Below are 16,581 nucleotides of genomic sequence, written 5' to 3'. Positions count from 1 at the left end.
TAGGACAACTTCTTGTTACGTCTGTACTGTGTTTGTATTGTTGTTTTTGTTTGTATATGTACTCTTTTGAAGGTGTCCAGGGCTTTGTGTAATTCATTTTATTCCTTTTACAAATTGAACTGGGGACACATTCTTGTTAATTTTAGTTCATTTATATGTTTGGTGTGGGATTTTCTTGCTGTGTTGAAGACCCATAGGTGGACTTAGGCTGTTATCTGCTGTTTGGTCGGGTTGTCTCTTTCACATATTTCCCATTTCAATTCTCAATTTTATGTATGTTCTCCAGTTACAAAAAAAAAGGATTGTGTATTTCAATGGTTATATCAGTAATGAAACAGAAAGATGTTTTTATTCACATTTTATTTCATTTTTAATAATTCAATAAAAACAATTGGCACTATAAAAATAATAAAACAACAATATGTTATGAAATGAGTTCTATGAAACTAACAACCTGATAAATATGGTGATTTCAAGTCTCCCAAATCAAGTATTTAAGGAAATGGATAAATCAACAAAATTTCCCCTCATCTTTTCCAAAAAGGCATTACTATCTGCAGATTTTTAGTTTAAGTGGATTGACTATTTTACCAAAATTCTGAACTTTTCTTTAAGATGGTAGGAAATGAATAAATAAATCATACGGGAGACTTGATAAAGAGTATTTACCTGTCTGATGAATAGAAGATGTTTATATTTTTCAAAATACATCAAAATAATTTTATAGGAATATCTTTTAGACCTATAAAACAAAACTCATTCAGTGTCTAGTGTTTAGGAAACCATCCAAGAAGATTGACATCAGTACTATTCTTAATACATATTAAACATTTGTTTTCACAAGAAACATTTGAAACAAAGGGAAGTAATTTTAATAATAAGAAACACATTTATTGATTGTCATTAACAATTACATACATGTACAGTACACTTTAAATTCCTTCAAGTTTTTAACATCAGTGATCTGATTTATACATAGCTGTGAGGTATACTGATTTTAATACCAAAAAATATTTGGTCAAATATTAATAATCCAATAAGGAAGAAGATGCAGATCAAATAAAAAGAAAGTATCTAAGAACTTAATACAGTGTTTTCCCTAGAAATTATTACAATTTTGTATTTTATATGGGGTGGGGTTGACTGAAAGGAAAAATCATGAATTTTGAATGAAAGCGTCTATGTACACAAAGACAGATATAATTTTTTGAAAGATAAAGGCATATACTAATGCATTCGGTTGACATCATGCATAAATCATCTAGGGTGGATGGTTTAAAACTGATTTTCCATTGAACCAGACCACTAACAGACTAAAAACATGTATAATATTTACAGCATGTTTACCTTAATCTAGGAAACATTTCTCACACATTAGTTTAAAAACAATTGATACATTAAAAACTTAAAACTAAAAATGTTATCACAAAATAAAATGTACATCTTTGTTCAGTAAATTAGAATGAAGTAAATGAAGAAAACATGTAATAAAAAACTAATTGTATTAATGTAAGATGAAATACATATACCTTTGATTATAAGTGACATCAAAAATTGAACACAAAACTTTCACATGATCTATTTAAATAGTTTGCTGCCCGTTATAAAATCTAATGATTAGAATTATTGCTAACTTATTGCTTTATAAATGTTGCTTTGCTTTATAAATGTTGCTTCATCTGTAGAATTTAAACTTGAGGAAGTTAGTTGGCTCTCCATGACTTCATTTCAGTATAACAGTAAGCTATGCCAGAAGTGTCTGATTTTCAAAAGCTGTCAGTTTTAAAAGATGCTGTAGCATTGCACTTGTAAGAGACTGGTTAAAAAAAAAACCAGGTATTTTTATCATTTTGTGTGTGCAATAAACACTAGTGGTCGTTTTCAAAAGTATCATATAATTCTAAAATTGCATGGCCTACAGGTTAAAAAGTAAAACAAATGCTGAAAGTAAAGGTGACTTAAATATCTACAATGTTGAAAACAAAACATGTACGAGTATGGAAATAGGAATGCACTATTTCTGGCTGCTACCAATTTGAAATATAATGAAAGAATCTTTCATGAATAATTTCACGAACACAATGCTCTTTTGTACAAGTAACCTTCTAATAAATGGCCTTCCTTCAAGATTTTAAAGATAATAAACTTATTTGAGGGTCTGAAAAGTGGAAATCCTTATCTAAGTTTGAAGAGGATCTGATTAAAAAACAATAAGGCACAATCCCTGAGTAAATTTGATTTTTTTAATTCACCCCCTTCCTTCTAAATGATCCCCCATTTATGATTTTTCAAATTATCTTACTTATCCAAGGTATTGATGTGTGGAAACCTTAATTCAAATTTGAAAAGAATCTTCAGTATGTTTTTTTGCACAAATAATACAATTACATATCATATTTTCCAACAATAAATATTTCACAATTAAAAAGAAAATGTTACACAGCAAAAAAATAAAATTGTTCAATATATTTTCCAAAACCCTACATCTACATCCAAAACGGGTTTTTTCTATGATGCAAGGTAAGAACTGAATATTTAGACACATCTTTTAAGTTTACAAAATTTCAAAATGGAAAGTCATCAGTGAAAAAGCATCTCCTAATTTTTTACATGACTAGATAACAATAAAACAACAAAATAATAGAAATAATAATACCTAATAAATGTTAAATGTGTTTCACTGAAATTTGGTTTTACATGAGTCTTATTTGCACATTATTCTATATGTCCTTAAAAAACACTGAAAAAAGTGGTGGTTTATGAGTATTAACTGTTGGTTAGGAATATGAATAAGTTAAGGCACATTGAAAAGAAAGTCAGTATCTATCGTGTCTAATCTAGCTTGTTCTGTAGTTTTTCCCAACTTCTTCTTTATGTGCTTCATTTCTTTCCTTTCCAAGATGGTGGCTTACCATTCAGTATTTAATCTTCTGTTTATGTAAATCATTTCTTTCCTTTTACACGTGGAGTTGCACTATTCTGTGTTTTTGATTCTATTAATGGTTTTTTAGCTGGAGGTTTTGTATGATCTCTGGTTGGTATAAGTGGTTCTTCTATTTGATAGACACGTATCAATTCCTAAAATCAAAAAAATGAAATTCTAGATCAAATCTGATCATTTCATTACAACAGAAGGAACATCATGAAATATTTATCATCTTCATTGAAAGTTTTCTACAATACACTAGACAAACTCATATGGAACAAGAATGTGTTCATAGTTTACCTTTAACCTGAGGCAGTTCAGATGGACGAACGAGAAAACATAATGCCAATAAATGAGGCATAAAAACAAAAGAAAGTATTAAAAAAAAACGTGTCTGAGGACAAGAATGCCACAGCTCAAGGTTGTTTATAAAAATATTTTTGGGATGGAACAAGGGATGTCAAGGGTACTACTAAATGCCCTCTTTATCTAGTGACATTCATAGAAATGTAAGACCAGTCTTTTTAGGTGCAATACCACCAAATCATAGTATATAATATCTGATTGCATACAAAAAGGGTTGAAAAAAATATTCCCTTAAATTTGACAGTAGTATGAAAATATTCCTACATTTCATTGCAGTAGAATATTTCTGAGTCATAAACATATAAAAGTTTGTATACCGGAAAAAATTGATTGCTTAACTTCCAGTGATGTTTATTTTCTTATATGAAAAGAAATGTAATTGAAATTTTGTCTGGGAAGGATAAAACTTGACTCGTGCCAAGTATTTCTTTATTAGACACTAAGATAAATTCTGTACAGTTTTTTTTAATTTGAAAACTGCAATTTAACAGAGACAAAAAGGGGAAAATCAACTGTGGTATTACACCTGTATATCTTGGTTTTAACCTTTTCGCCGATGAGTCCCAGTTTACCAGGATTCATGCTTCACACAGCTGACGATGAGTCCCGTTTTACCGGGATCGGAATACCTCTTTTATATTTCCCACTCAAAACAGTACAAACATGAGTTTCTTTCTTTGATAATACCCGGATGAAAGTGTAAATATGTTTGTTGAAAACCATGTCAAAATCAGAGGAAATTTACGGAATTTACGAGAATTTGAAATGAGGGAACATTTTTTTTGAAAGAATATGGAAGAATTGAAGCCAAACTAGTATACTTTTCTGACACAAAATGTCGTTTTATGCACAAAACACTTGAAATGGACATCGTTTCAGTGTGAGGAATTTGTACCATTTGTACAGCCTCATAAAATTTTTCAAAATTTTGCCGTTTTGTGTTAAAAATTTTTAATTTGGGGTAAAAGAGCAGAATTTCGAGAATTTCACCTAGATAATGCTGAAAATTTGAAAATTTGAATATTTAATGAAGAAAAAATTATCAAAACATGAACAAAACTGTGGACATGGTGTTAGTGAATGAAATAAATACACAAATAACTACAAACAAGTTTTTATTGACATTTATTATGAAAATCTCCCACTTGAGTAAAAGTAGCCAGGGAAGCCATCGTCTCAAGGGTAGCTTCTGTCTGGGCAGCAATCGGTGAAGGGTTAACAAAGATATTTATAGTTCTGTTGTAATTCAATATACAAAATTGTTAGTGAAATCTGAGAAATCTCTGCATTTTATGTGTTTATAGAAAAATATCAGAAATCAACAGGCCATAAGCAGGAGCCAGCAGAGACAAACATTTACAGCTAAGGAGGAATCAAAATCTACTCCCAAAAAGGTCAGATGAACACAGCCAGACGTTCACTAAATGAAGTTTACCTGGCTTATAGTTTCTGAAATAAGAACATGAAAAACAATGTTCCTTAAAATGCACTACTTACCTTCCATTCAGCTGGAGTTATAGACAGAATTGTTTGGTGATTCCTAGTTTTGCTTAGTTGCTTATTTCTTTCACCTTCATTGTTCTCTACAGGCTCTGAAAAATAAAACCATATACTTTGAAAACATTCACTTGTTTATTGTTTGGTTGCTGTCTCATTGATGTTCACCCAATACTCCTTTCTTCAATTTTTTTTACCAGTACATGCATATGTTTCTTGGGCTTTCTTCATTACAACTTTTTAATGATAATTACCTATTAATGGTAAATTATCTTCATCAAGTGTTGTCTTTGCTAAACCATCCTGTGAAAAAATAAAGAGGCTGTGCAAATGTTAGGTTATTTAAACTAAAACTGAATAGTCAGCTTATTTTTAAATACATTTACTACATGTGGTCATAATTAAGTTTCAGTTTTTCTTTTTTTTAATATTTAAAATGTAGTCACCAAATCAAACTTTAATATATATTGTGTTTTAATATTTGTATTTTAATATTTGTATTTTTATATTTGTGTTTTAATATATATACACATTATGCTTGTACTGTGGATTGACTTTATTTATTTTGGTGGGTACTTAAGGGGGTAGACCTTGGTAACACCAAAATTTTCCTCCCGCTTAATTTTTCTTTCATATATATGTAAGACTCTAAAGTGCGATGGGGACGCTAAAATGCGATGGTCACGCTAAAGTGCGATGGCCTACGCTAAAGTACGATGGTTTGATACGCTAAAGTGCGTTTTTCTGCAAATACATTTACGTTATAAACGTACGACAGCATTATGACGAGAATGTTTGTCCAGATTAAAAAAAAATTATTACACGAGAAAAGAAAGAAGAGAAAAGAAAAACAAATGATTCCAATCTGGAATTTTCGGTCGTTGCTGGAATAGGTTAACTTAATTTGAGAAATTGTAGAAATAACTTTAATCTAAACATTTACTTATTAATTGAATTATTCAATACAAAAAAAATACTATTCGGTTTGTTATTTCTGTTAAATAATAAATACTAGCATATGTCAATTAGACAGCAACCTAACAAACAGATGTGTAGTATCATCATACTATATGATTGCCAATACGACAACTATCTATCTTCGACCTAATGTCATTGAAATATGCAACTTTAATTATGACCTTTAACACGGGGCATTGTCTTATAACATATTATTATATTAAAAAACGACTTCCACTACATTCCAGATGTACTAACAATACTTCAGTGTAACCATTACACCTTTTGAACAACTATCGTACTTTAGATAAACATAAGAAGATGTAGAATAAACTATCCATTCAATCCCAAATGCCGTTCATGTATGCGGCTCATAATCATACGGCCGTCAACGTTTTAGCATGGGTCCATGCCGCTACAAGCTATATAGGGTTATACAATGACCAGTGTAAAACAATTCAAAAGATAAAGACTACGGTTGACACATAATCAAAACAATAAACGAAAATGTAATATGAACTCAGCAACAAACGAAAACCATTGCCTGAACCACATTCCCGTTACACCATCGGACTTTAGCGTGCCATAGCATCGCACTTTAGCGTGATTTCTGATCGCACTTAAAAAAACAAACAACCATCGCACTTTAGCGTCTGACACCATCGCACTTTAGCGTAGACCATCGTACTTTAGCGTGACCATCGCACTTTAGAGTACCATCGCACTTTAGAGTCCTACATATATACACATTATTCTTGTACCGTGGATTTATTTTATTTATTTTGGTGGTATACCTGTACCCACATACAAATGAAAACAAATTTCAATGAATAATGCACTTTACAAATTTTGAATATCCGACTGTCCTTAATAGAAGATAAGATGTTTTCAGCCATGATTCAATATATTTTAACATTCACGCCTGTTGGTCTAATCATATGAAATGTGGCCTATTACAACCTTTATTTATTTAGCATGATAGGATTAATGCAACTCAACAATACACAGTACTAAGTAAATAAGTCACTTACCTTTATCAAAAATGAGGTGTAAAATATATTCTCTATGGTCTGACCAAATGATTCTGGATTTAAAACAAATTCGAAGAAGCAAATTGGATTCTCTGAAATAAAATAAAATTGAGAATGAAAATGGGAATGTGTGAAAGAGACAACGACCTGAACAAAGAGCAGAAAACATACTAAGGCTACCAATGGGTCTGCAACACAGTGAGAAAATCCTGCACCCAGAGACATGCTTCAGCTAAAGTATAGGTCTATGTTAGCACTACCTCCTCTTTTTTGAATTTCAGACCACACTCAATTTAATTTTGTCTAAGAATTGCAGGCAATATTGAAACTAGAGCTGTCCACATATCTGGACTGTTGAATACTCCCATACATTCATATTAGTTGCTCCTGTGACATTCAGTGTGGAGATTTTTTGTTTTCAGCTATTCATTTAATATAAGCGTTGCCTCTGTACATGTATTAGATTGACATATGGCTACAGATAAATCAATCTGAAAGAATTATTGTTCTAAAGGTTACTCATCATATGGTCACTTCGCCAAATATGGGATAATATTACTCTAATGATGTTTGAAAAGTTTGATAGATAAAAGTCATTCATCAATTCAGCTCTCAAAGTTTTATCACAAGTTGGTTACTGTTATTTTTTTTAAAATTAACTATATATCAATTTGTCTTTAAGCAAACTCATTATAGCATGTGTATGGAGAAAGCAAAACAGAGAGAAAATTAGTACCATCTGTTTGTTTATAAAGTTTCTGTAAAATATCCAACACTCTTTCTACTTCTGCAGTTGTGGCTTCATTTTTACCACCACTGCCATCAAAAGATTGCATCTGAAAATAAAGTATAGAAAAACTGAGAGCAGTTCAGTAAAAAGTACCCCCTCTCTTCCTATTGATATAAACAAGACTTTGTTTTGCTATACATTCTTAATTTAAACAACAAAAGTTATAAAGTAGGAATTGCACAATATGATAAGGTGCTGACAGTTTAAAAGTACACTGTATTTCAAAATCTGAAATTTGTTTAGAAGTTTGTGATTCATTTAGTGTCAGATCCAATAATGAATCAGTTGCTTCTTTATTGTTCATTTGAAAAACAGATGCGTACACTTTATAATACTAATTCTTGTTTGAAACCACATAAACAAATTTGATACTTAAATGTTACTTTCTTGATAAGTTACAATAAACAAATCCCCCTTTTAGACCTTTTTAAGATGAGCATTCATTGCAAATCATCGTAAACTAACAAGAGTTGTGCACAAACTGATTATCATCTTGGCTGACTTTTTGATTAATGTTGAATTATGTGTCAGGCTTTGAGATCAAAGTCTGATATCACAAAAACTTAACTTCTATGATCTGTGAAAACAAGGTCAATGTAAAATGAACCTTGAGTGATGGAGACTTACACTGAACCATCATTATATACAGCAAAAAGTTTAAACCACTCTTACTTATTGGAGAAGCTGATCTTAATACAAAAACTTAACCTTGAACAAGTGTCAGACCAAGTCAAGGCCAGATAGACTGTTATCAAGAAAACTTAACCTTGAACAAGTGTCAGACCAAGTCAAGGCCAGATAGACTATTATCAAGAAAACTTAACCTTGAACAAGTGTCAGACCAAGTCAAGGCCAGATAGACTATTATCAAGAAAACTTAACCTTGAACAAGTGTCAGACCAAGTCAAGGCCAGATAGACTATTATCAAGAAAACTTAACCTTGACCAAGTGTCAGACCAAGTCAAGGCCAGATAGACTATTATCAAGAAAACTTAACCTTGAACAAGTGTCAGACCAAGTCAAGGCCAGATAGACTATTATCAAGAAAACTTAACCTTGAACAAGTGTCAGACCAAGTCAAGGCCAGATAGACTATTATCAAGAAAACTTAACCTTGAACAAGTGTCAGACCAAGTCAAGGCCAGATAGACTATTATCAAGAAAACTTAACCTTGAACAAGTGTCAGACCAAGTCAAGGCCAGATAGACTATTATCAAGAAAACTTAACCTTGAACAAGTGTCAGACCAAGTCAAGGCCAGATAGACTATTATCAAGAAAACTTAACATTGAAAAAAAGAGTCAGTTTTAGTCAATGTCAGATAGTCAAGTACCCCTTACAATCTTTCTATACACTAATTTTAGATGTAGCCAATACTCAATATAATATAAGGAGTATTACCTTTTTAGGAATCGTCTCTTTGTCAATAGTTTCCTTTTCAGTACCTTTTTTTACATTAGGATTTCTTTGTGGTCTTTCTTTCACATCTCTGTCAAAAGACCCTGCCCTGTAAAACAATGAAAACAGTACCATATTAGAACATATTTAAGATCAGAACATATTTAAGATCAGAACATATTTAAGATCAGAACATATTTAAGATCAGAAAATATTTAAGATAGAACATATTTAAGATCAGAACATATTTAAGATCAGAATATATTTAAGATCAGAACGTATTTAAGATCAGAACATATTTAAGAAATATGTTTGGTTGCATCATGGTCAACACAAGCTCTTATAAATAATTGTAGAATTTGTATTCTTTCTCAACAATGAATATGTTTTTTATAACTTTATGTTCTACCTTTTGTTGATACTGTTGTTCATACATCAGGTATACATTGTAAGTTTGTTGTAATTAATTGGTAATTTAACATTTGGTGCAGTTCAAAGTATTGTCATTTTGTATATTTATAGTCAGCTTTTGATTCAAGTGTTTTTTTTCAGAATTACCTTACTTAATCTAAATATGTACCCATAGGTTGAATAACTTTAAATACATTTGTACAGGTAACCGATGAAAGTTAATCTTACAATTTTGTGCAATATGATGATATGCTTTTAAAACATCAAGCAAGACATTAATTATAATAATTGCCCATTATTGAAGGCTGTTTCGTGACCCATTAGTATAATTGTTAACTACTAAGTCATTTCGTCTTTGGTGACGAGTTGATTTACTTGCAATCATAAGAATAAGAATAAGAATAAGAATATTTTATTATTCCAATCAAGGGCCCTTGATGGGCAGCATAACATGTACATATAGAACAATACATCATGATTTATATCATACTATATCTTCTTTTTTTGATATTAATAACATACATGAAATGAAACGGTGGGTTTTTACTAAACAGCTTCTGACCTGCGGCACCAAGGTTTTTCCATCCGTCAGGTGAAATCCTGCTATGTGAATCTGAAGGAGCATTGTTCTCTCTCTGTATAAATGCTACCTGAAAAAAACAAATAACAATAAAATACTGGCTGCATATTTTAATATTAATCATTTACTTTGATGGAGTTTTTTTTCCCAGCAATATTTCTTATACGCCCGTCACAAAGCCAGGATCTTGATAATAATTTTTTCATACTATTGCTTTTAGCATAAATCATTCCATTGGTTTTCTCTTTTGAATTGTGGATATTTGTCACCCGCTCCCTGCCTTTTTTTTTTAAATATTACTATACACTTTTGATTTTGGTAATTGTTAAGGCTGTTACTTGTAGTTGTTCCTATCTTACATATATGTCTTTGTCATTTGGTCTTTGGTGGATAGTTCGACTCAATTCTTATCACATGTATCATACTTCACCTCATTTTTAAATGGTAAACCCCATCTCTTATAGCAGACGTATAACATTAAAACAATCAAAAGCACATTTATTCTACAAACCAGTTTCTCAGCAAATTCTATTGGTTCAAATCTAACAAAATCTGTGTTTAAGTTGTCTGCCTGTTGTCTGGCTAAACTGGATATTGTGAGTATAGCTGTTGAATCAAGAGCCCCTTCTCTAGGTGTCCTGACTGAAAATTAAAAAGTTCAGCTATATTTACATTTCTCTAATTCTTAGTCAATTTATCCCTTTCTACACCCATTGTATAAAAAAAATTAATCAACTTGTGGTCGTGTGGTTCGTTTGATCTCAGTACTTCATTGGTTAAAATCCGATTATGACGTTGAATTTTCTTGCTTTCCTTCTATTGTGACGGCATGAAAAAAGGCGACCATGCCTGATGACGTCACATAGAAAAAACACATCTTTTTGCAGATCATTCGAAAAGAAGGAATAAATTTGCCTGCATAATGTTAGAAAATCATTAGAGAAACAGATTCCACCACCAAATCTCGTCTATACGTTATTTATCCAGTGTCGACAGTTAAATTTAAATATTTAAAACGCTCGGGCAAGCCTAGCGCTTTAAATTTGAAAATTTAAATGTCTCAAGTGGATAAATATCGTATTACACTTGATGCAGTGGTAGAATCTATATGTATATTAAATCCGTAGCAGCTTTAATTTCTGATAAAAAAAATATATAATTGATAAGTAAATGTTTTTTTTTAGTCCAGGATAAACATACTTTTTGAAGAAAGAATCATGTGCAAGTGCTCAAATATTAGAAGAATTTAAATAAATCATTTTAAGAAAGTCTCTTAACTAAGTCCTTATTAGGATAAGAAGGATTATCATTTGACTGGTGACTAACAAAAAGTGAATTAATTTTTTTAAATGTGGCTGTAAAAACTTAATGCTCAATAGTTCAAGATTGTTTGAATATATGCCAGCACTAACAGACTTGCTGGGGCAGTTAGATGATCAAGCAGTCCATTTTAAAACCAGGTGCAGGGCACAGCTTTGTACGACCACAGAGGTCAAACCCTGAACAGTTGGGGCAAGTATGGACACAATATTCAAGCTTGATACAGCTCTGAATTTGGATGTGATCAAATTTTTGACATACTATGGGTTTCTTACACAAAACAAATGTCAAGATCTTACAAATCTATTGCACAACATTGTGCAATTAAAGATTTATCCTTCCAACTTTTTAAAAATGAGAAATTTGGAGAAAAAAAATTGAAACTACTACCCCCCTTTTTTGCCCCTTATTCCGAAACATTTTAAGTGATAACCCCAAAGTCAATACTTAATATCCCTTCATTGTTTGGAAACTTGTGGTATCATTTCAGAGAGATTCATACACTTAAACACAAGTAATTGTTTGAAAACTACAAAAATGCTTATTTTGGGCCCCCTTTTTGGCCCCTAATTCCGAAACTATTGGGACCTTAACCTCCAAAATCAATACTAACTATCCCATCATAGTATGGAAACTTGTGGTATAATTTTAGAGAGATTTATACACCTAAACACAAGTTATTTGTTTGAAAACTACAAAAATGCTTATTTTGGGCCCTTTTTTTGTCCCCAATTCCAAAACTATTGGAACCATAACCCCCAAAATCAATCCCAACCTGACTTTAGTGGTATTGAACCTTCTGGTAAAAATTAATAAAGATTCATTCACACAAAACTAAAGTTATTGTCCGGAAACTAAATGTGTGTCGGACGACGACAACATGTTTTTTTGCGGTCGTATAAAACATTTAAATTTCCCTTTTAACAAATAATTAATGCAAGGAATCAATATTGTTATGGCAAAGTACATGCATGATGCATCTGATGTCATCTCAGGTGCATATCCCTTGTTTTACTGACACGTACAAAACAAACAATTTATACATACCATCTTTATTCAGAGTATTGGCTACTTCTAATGCCTCAGTTAAAGTGTTATTTTCTGGATTCACTAATTCATGCTTTTTGTCTGAAAAAAATAAGATATAATATTAAAATAAAATTGAGAATGGAAATGGGGAATGTGCCAAAAATGACACCCATGACAACACGACCAAAGAGCCGACAACAGCCAAAGGCCACCAATGGGTCTTCAATGCAGTGAAAAACTCCAGCAACCAGAGGCATGCTCCAGCTGGCCTGTACACAAAAATGTATACTAGTTTCATTTCATATATATCCAAAATACTTTAATGTTTTGTCAATGACATTGTTTACGTTAATTTGACAAAATGTGCATGTTTATTTTTAAATAAACTTCAATCAACCTAACGATTCACTTTGATCTAATGTATAATAATTCATTTGATTGTTTGCTCAAATTTTGGGATCTCAGGGCTCTCACTTCTTGAGAATCATAGGAAGAAATTACTTCTGTTTTTGAAAGTGACAGAAAGAAGTAGTAAGACTCTAAAGAAGTGCATGTTCGCTCACTTTTAGGATTGTTACTCTTCTGTCAGCTGTGCCATTCGTGCTTTTGTAGTTATTTAAAAAAAAAAACCCAGCTTTATTCAGATTTGGCATAGACCATCAAAAAAGCATTAGTTCATATACATCAATCTTGTTAACACTTTTTAATTTGTCAAAAACAATTCTCAAAGCTCTAAAAAAAAACGCATTTTTGTTTTAAAATGTTTTTTTATTTTGACACAACATAAAAAGTATTCTCTTTTATATTCTATCATGTCTATAGCAATACAGTATTCTAAACAAAACCATGATTTAAAATTTTCAACACAGAAACTTTCAAAAGGGTGCAAATGTGTGGGATGCAAAAGAGAATGGGAACAGAGGTGAATATTGGATTAAATGTTATTTGTGCAAACAGACCTGGACGCCTTGGGTATACAATGTACATGATTTTGATATTTTTTAGTTGCCTGCATCATGTGTATATAAGTCTTTGCAGGGCTTTCCATTGAAATGGAAGTAGAAGGCTGAATTAAAATTATAGGTGGCTATAACATGCGTTTGGCGAAGCCGGACGCCCACCAAGCTGTAAGCTTGGTGCCTTACGGCAGGGGGTCTGGGCATAAATAGAGCAAAATCCTGCATTCTCGCAATCTCCTGGCACCTAATTTAATCTTTCAAATGACCATTGTTTTATGTAGGAAATTAAAGAAAGAAAAAAAAAAAACTCAAAGAAATTTCATTTTTTTTTTATGTCAGTTTTTTATTTTCATTACCTTATGCTTAAAATTCATTTACTTTTAAAGGAGTTTTATTTAAATAATCATCCGGTTTGTTAGAAATCTTGATCGATTTATTTTGCATAACTACGTGCATTTGTAAACAATTAAATGACCCCCTTTTCTCTCTAAAGACTGTTACGCGTATTTAAATCATACAATTATTTCTCAAGCATTGACAGAAAATTGATATATCCTCTGATTTTCTCTTTTTTTGTAAACTGTTCAATAAGTCGGATACATATTAAATCATTTGGAAATTTTATTTATTTGAGGTCGAGTCGACAATATTCTACTTTCGTTTTTGACCTTGATTCTATGAACACCACATGGGCTTTGAAAAAATGAACTTCAAAAGATACTGTTTTCCAGACTACTACACTTTCTTTAATTTGACTAAATATTATTCCATAGCATAAGATTGTCATCCTATCTGATTGTCTTCACGTTTTAAAAGCCAAAAAAAGCCAACGAGTTAATGACAATCGGAACGTCTCTATTGTTATCCTTCAATGACCACCGGAACGTCTCTCTTGTTATCTTTGAAAAGAAACGATGCATTCTGACTTTAAATAGACAACCAATCAGTGACCTGAATTCATGTGAACTATATTTAGACCAAGGTAAACATTGACTTCTCATCCTTGTTTATCGTGACCGCGACTTTGCGACAATATACGTCTCTCGGCTGCCTGTAAACATTTGAAAAAGATATTTTTTTCTTTTTGAATTTATATTTTTGGCAGTGAAGTAGCCGGCACTTGAAACCACCGTAAGCGGCGGATTTCCGCCGGCTACCGGCTTCAATGGAAAGCCCTGTCTTTGCCAGTGTGACGGGATTGCTTCCCTTAGAAAATATAGTAGATACTTAGTTAGCCGTACGCGGTTGAGCTAAGGAAGCACTTCTTTAGCTCAGTCGAATAATGTGCTGCCTTGTGACACTTAGGTTACAGGATCAGATTCCAGAGGAGAAACAGATGATTTTGAATGTAGAATCATGCTCGCTCGTGATCGTTAATTGGGGCCCAACAATAAAAATCCATGGTTAGAAGAAAAACCTATCCAGGGAAATTTTTATATACAAAAAAAAATTAAGAAATCATCATTATAGAATATAACTCTCTGGTGCGGAAACTGGGAAGTGTGACAGAATTGCTTCCCTTAAAAAATGTAGTAGATACTTAGTCAGCTGTAAGTCGTTGAGCTTAGGAAGTACTTATTTAGCTCAGTCTGTAAATGTGCTGCCCTGTAACACAGACTTTTTGGGTTTGAATCTCAGTAGAGACAAGCAATTTTGTAAAGAAATTTATGCTCTCCGGTTACACTAGTCCAAATAATTATGACGTCTGGCAAGGCTATTTTAATTTTTTTCTGGGATGCCTTCCTACGATGTCATATCATGTAAAAATTAGGTCGCAAAGTTCCCCCCAAAATTTGCCTTCAAAGTCCAGACGTAAAAAATGGCTTCAGCGTTATGACATCATAGAAAGGTGTCCCAGATTTTTTTTTAAAATAGCCTTGCAAGCCAGACGTCATAATTATTTGGACTACGGTTACACCTGCATTGAGTATTAAATTTTTAACCTTTACACCAAAACTTGCAAGCAAATGTAGTTCTGCTGCAGTTGGGAATTCAGGGGGATGGGGAGTTCAGGAGGTTGAAACCACACTAAAGGGCGATCAATGCATTTGAAGGGGGACTTAACCCTCTTGCTGCCGGAGGGACACATATGTCCAAACCGGCAGTGCCGGAGGGACACATATGTCCATGGATAAATTTATGCAAGCTTCTCATCAATGCTGTATCTCTTTCAATTAAAATACCGAAGATAAAACAGAGTTATGTTTTCTCCAGTGGGTCCCAAATGTATTGGTCATTATGTCGTGACGTCATATATCGAATGACGTCGTTGTTTGGCATGTTACGTCACAGACGTTGTTCTGTCGTATTTTCCGGCATATGAAATGCAACCTTGAAAAACGGTCGGCAGCAAGAGGGTTAAGGTTGGACCCCCTTCCCCCCTTTTTCATCCTGGTTAGTGACCCCATTGATGAATTTTAAAAATGGCTGGATCCGTCCTGTGTTGTATAGTGTCAAAGATTTATATAGAGATACAGTTTTCATAGAAACAAATATTTTCTTTAAATTTTTTTCATTCATTTAAACACGAACTATTCAAATCTTCTATGAGTGTTCGGTAGCCAGTTCGTATCCTAAGCCTTTCGCCCTTATCTTGGGTATTCCGTAAGTATTCCTGGGGGATTTCTCCATCATCTTCATCTTCCGCCTGGTTGTTTGTATTCTTATTTGCCCGCTTCGACATTATTTTGTATTTTCCACAATATTTACATGGTGTAAGGTGTAAATATCATCCAGAATTTTGTTCCGGATTTTCCACTTTTTTACCCGGAAGATTTTTGAGAGTGTAGCTAAATTAATGCTTAATATTACGCATTTTATTTTTTTTAGGTTGTCAAACAAGCGATAATTATTCATATACATAAAGAGGATAAAAAAACTTCTGTCATATTGAAAATGATTTTTAAGAACAGATAAACTAGTAATTAATCTCATATATTCAATCATACAATCACAAAACTGATTTTATTGCATCATGAATTCTGCGGCAAAGTTAGGGTTATTTGTCCTAGTAACAAATCAATAATACAGAAAAAAATGCCAATAGAAACACCGAACCTACAGTATAAGGGAAACCTAGTGTGAGTCTAGCGAGGAACCTTGAAATCATAGTTTGTTAATTATCAAACCGCTTTAATATCCTGAGTATTAGTGGTAGCGGAGGTTCTGGCGACTTTTTGCTATGTTAAACCTATGGGAGAAGATACCCATGAGGATACCCGGTGAAATATTCTATAGCCGGCTTTTTGTTTACTAGTATACAAGGGTTCTCACTAATGATTGTTGAAGGCGAGTCCAAGGACTTCCATGTTTTGTT

General features: G+C 32.5%; 1 protein-coding gene across 3 annotated transcripts; it reads right to left on the bottom strand.

Moving 5' to 3' along the window:
* Positions 1-345: 345 nt before the first annotated feature.
* LOC139518995 (EP300-interacting inhibitor of differentiation 3-like) lies at positions 346-16,021 on the bottom strand. Of its 3 annotated transcripts, none has more exons than XR_011663498.1 (11): positions 15,798-16,021; positions 12,325-12,405; positions 10,469-10,599; positions 9,900-10,027; positions 8,970-9,075; positions 7,514-7,613; positions 6,778-6,869; positions 5,044-5,092; positions 4,790-4,884; positions 2,582-3,078; positions 346-2,319 (listed from the first exon to the last, which is right to left on the bottom strand). XR_011663498.1 is itself a non-coding variant. In XM_071310705.1 (10 exons), exons 1-10 carry the CDS (start codon positions 15,946-15,948, stop codon positions 2,944-2,946), a joined length of 1,068 nt encoding a protein of 355 aa, XP_071166806.1. In that variant the 5' UTR covers positions 15,949-16,021; the 3' UTR covers positions 346-2,943. The 3 variants fall into 3 exon arrangements, 1 of the variants encoding a protein (XP_071166806.1); XR_011663499.1 differs by having other exon boundaries at positions 346-2,329; positions 2,594-3,078; XM_071310705.1 differs by having other exon boundaries at positions 346-3,078.
* Between the last annotated feature and the right edge of the window lie 560 nt (positions 16,022-16,581).

Source organism: Mytilus edulis, chromosome 4 (assembly GCF_963676685.1).
Source record: "Mytilus edulis chromosome 4, xbMytEdul2.2, whole genome shotgun sequence".
Taxonomy (NCBI): domain Eukaryota; kingdom Metazoa; phylum Mollusca; class Bivalvia; order Mytilida; family Mytilidae; genus Mytilus; species Mytilus edulis.
The sequence above is the reverse complement of the archived record's forward strand: the minus strand, read 5'-3'. Positions and strand labels throughout refer to the sequence as shown.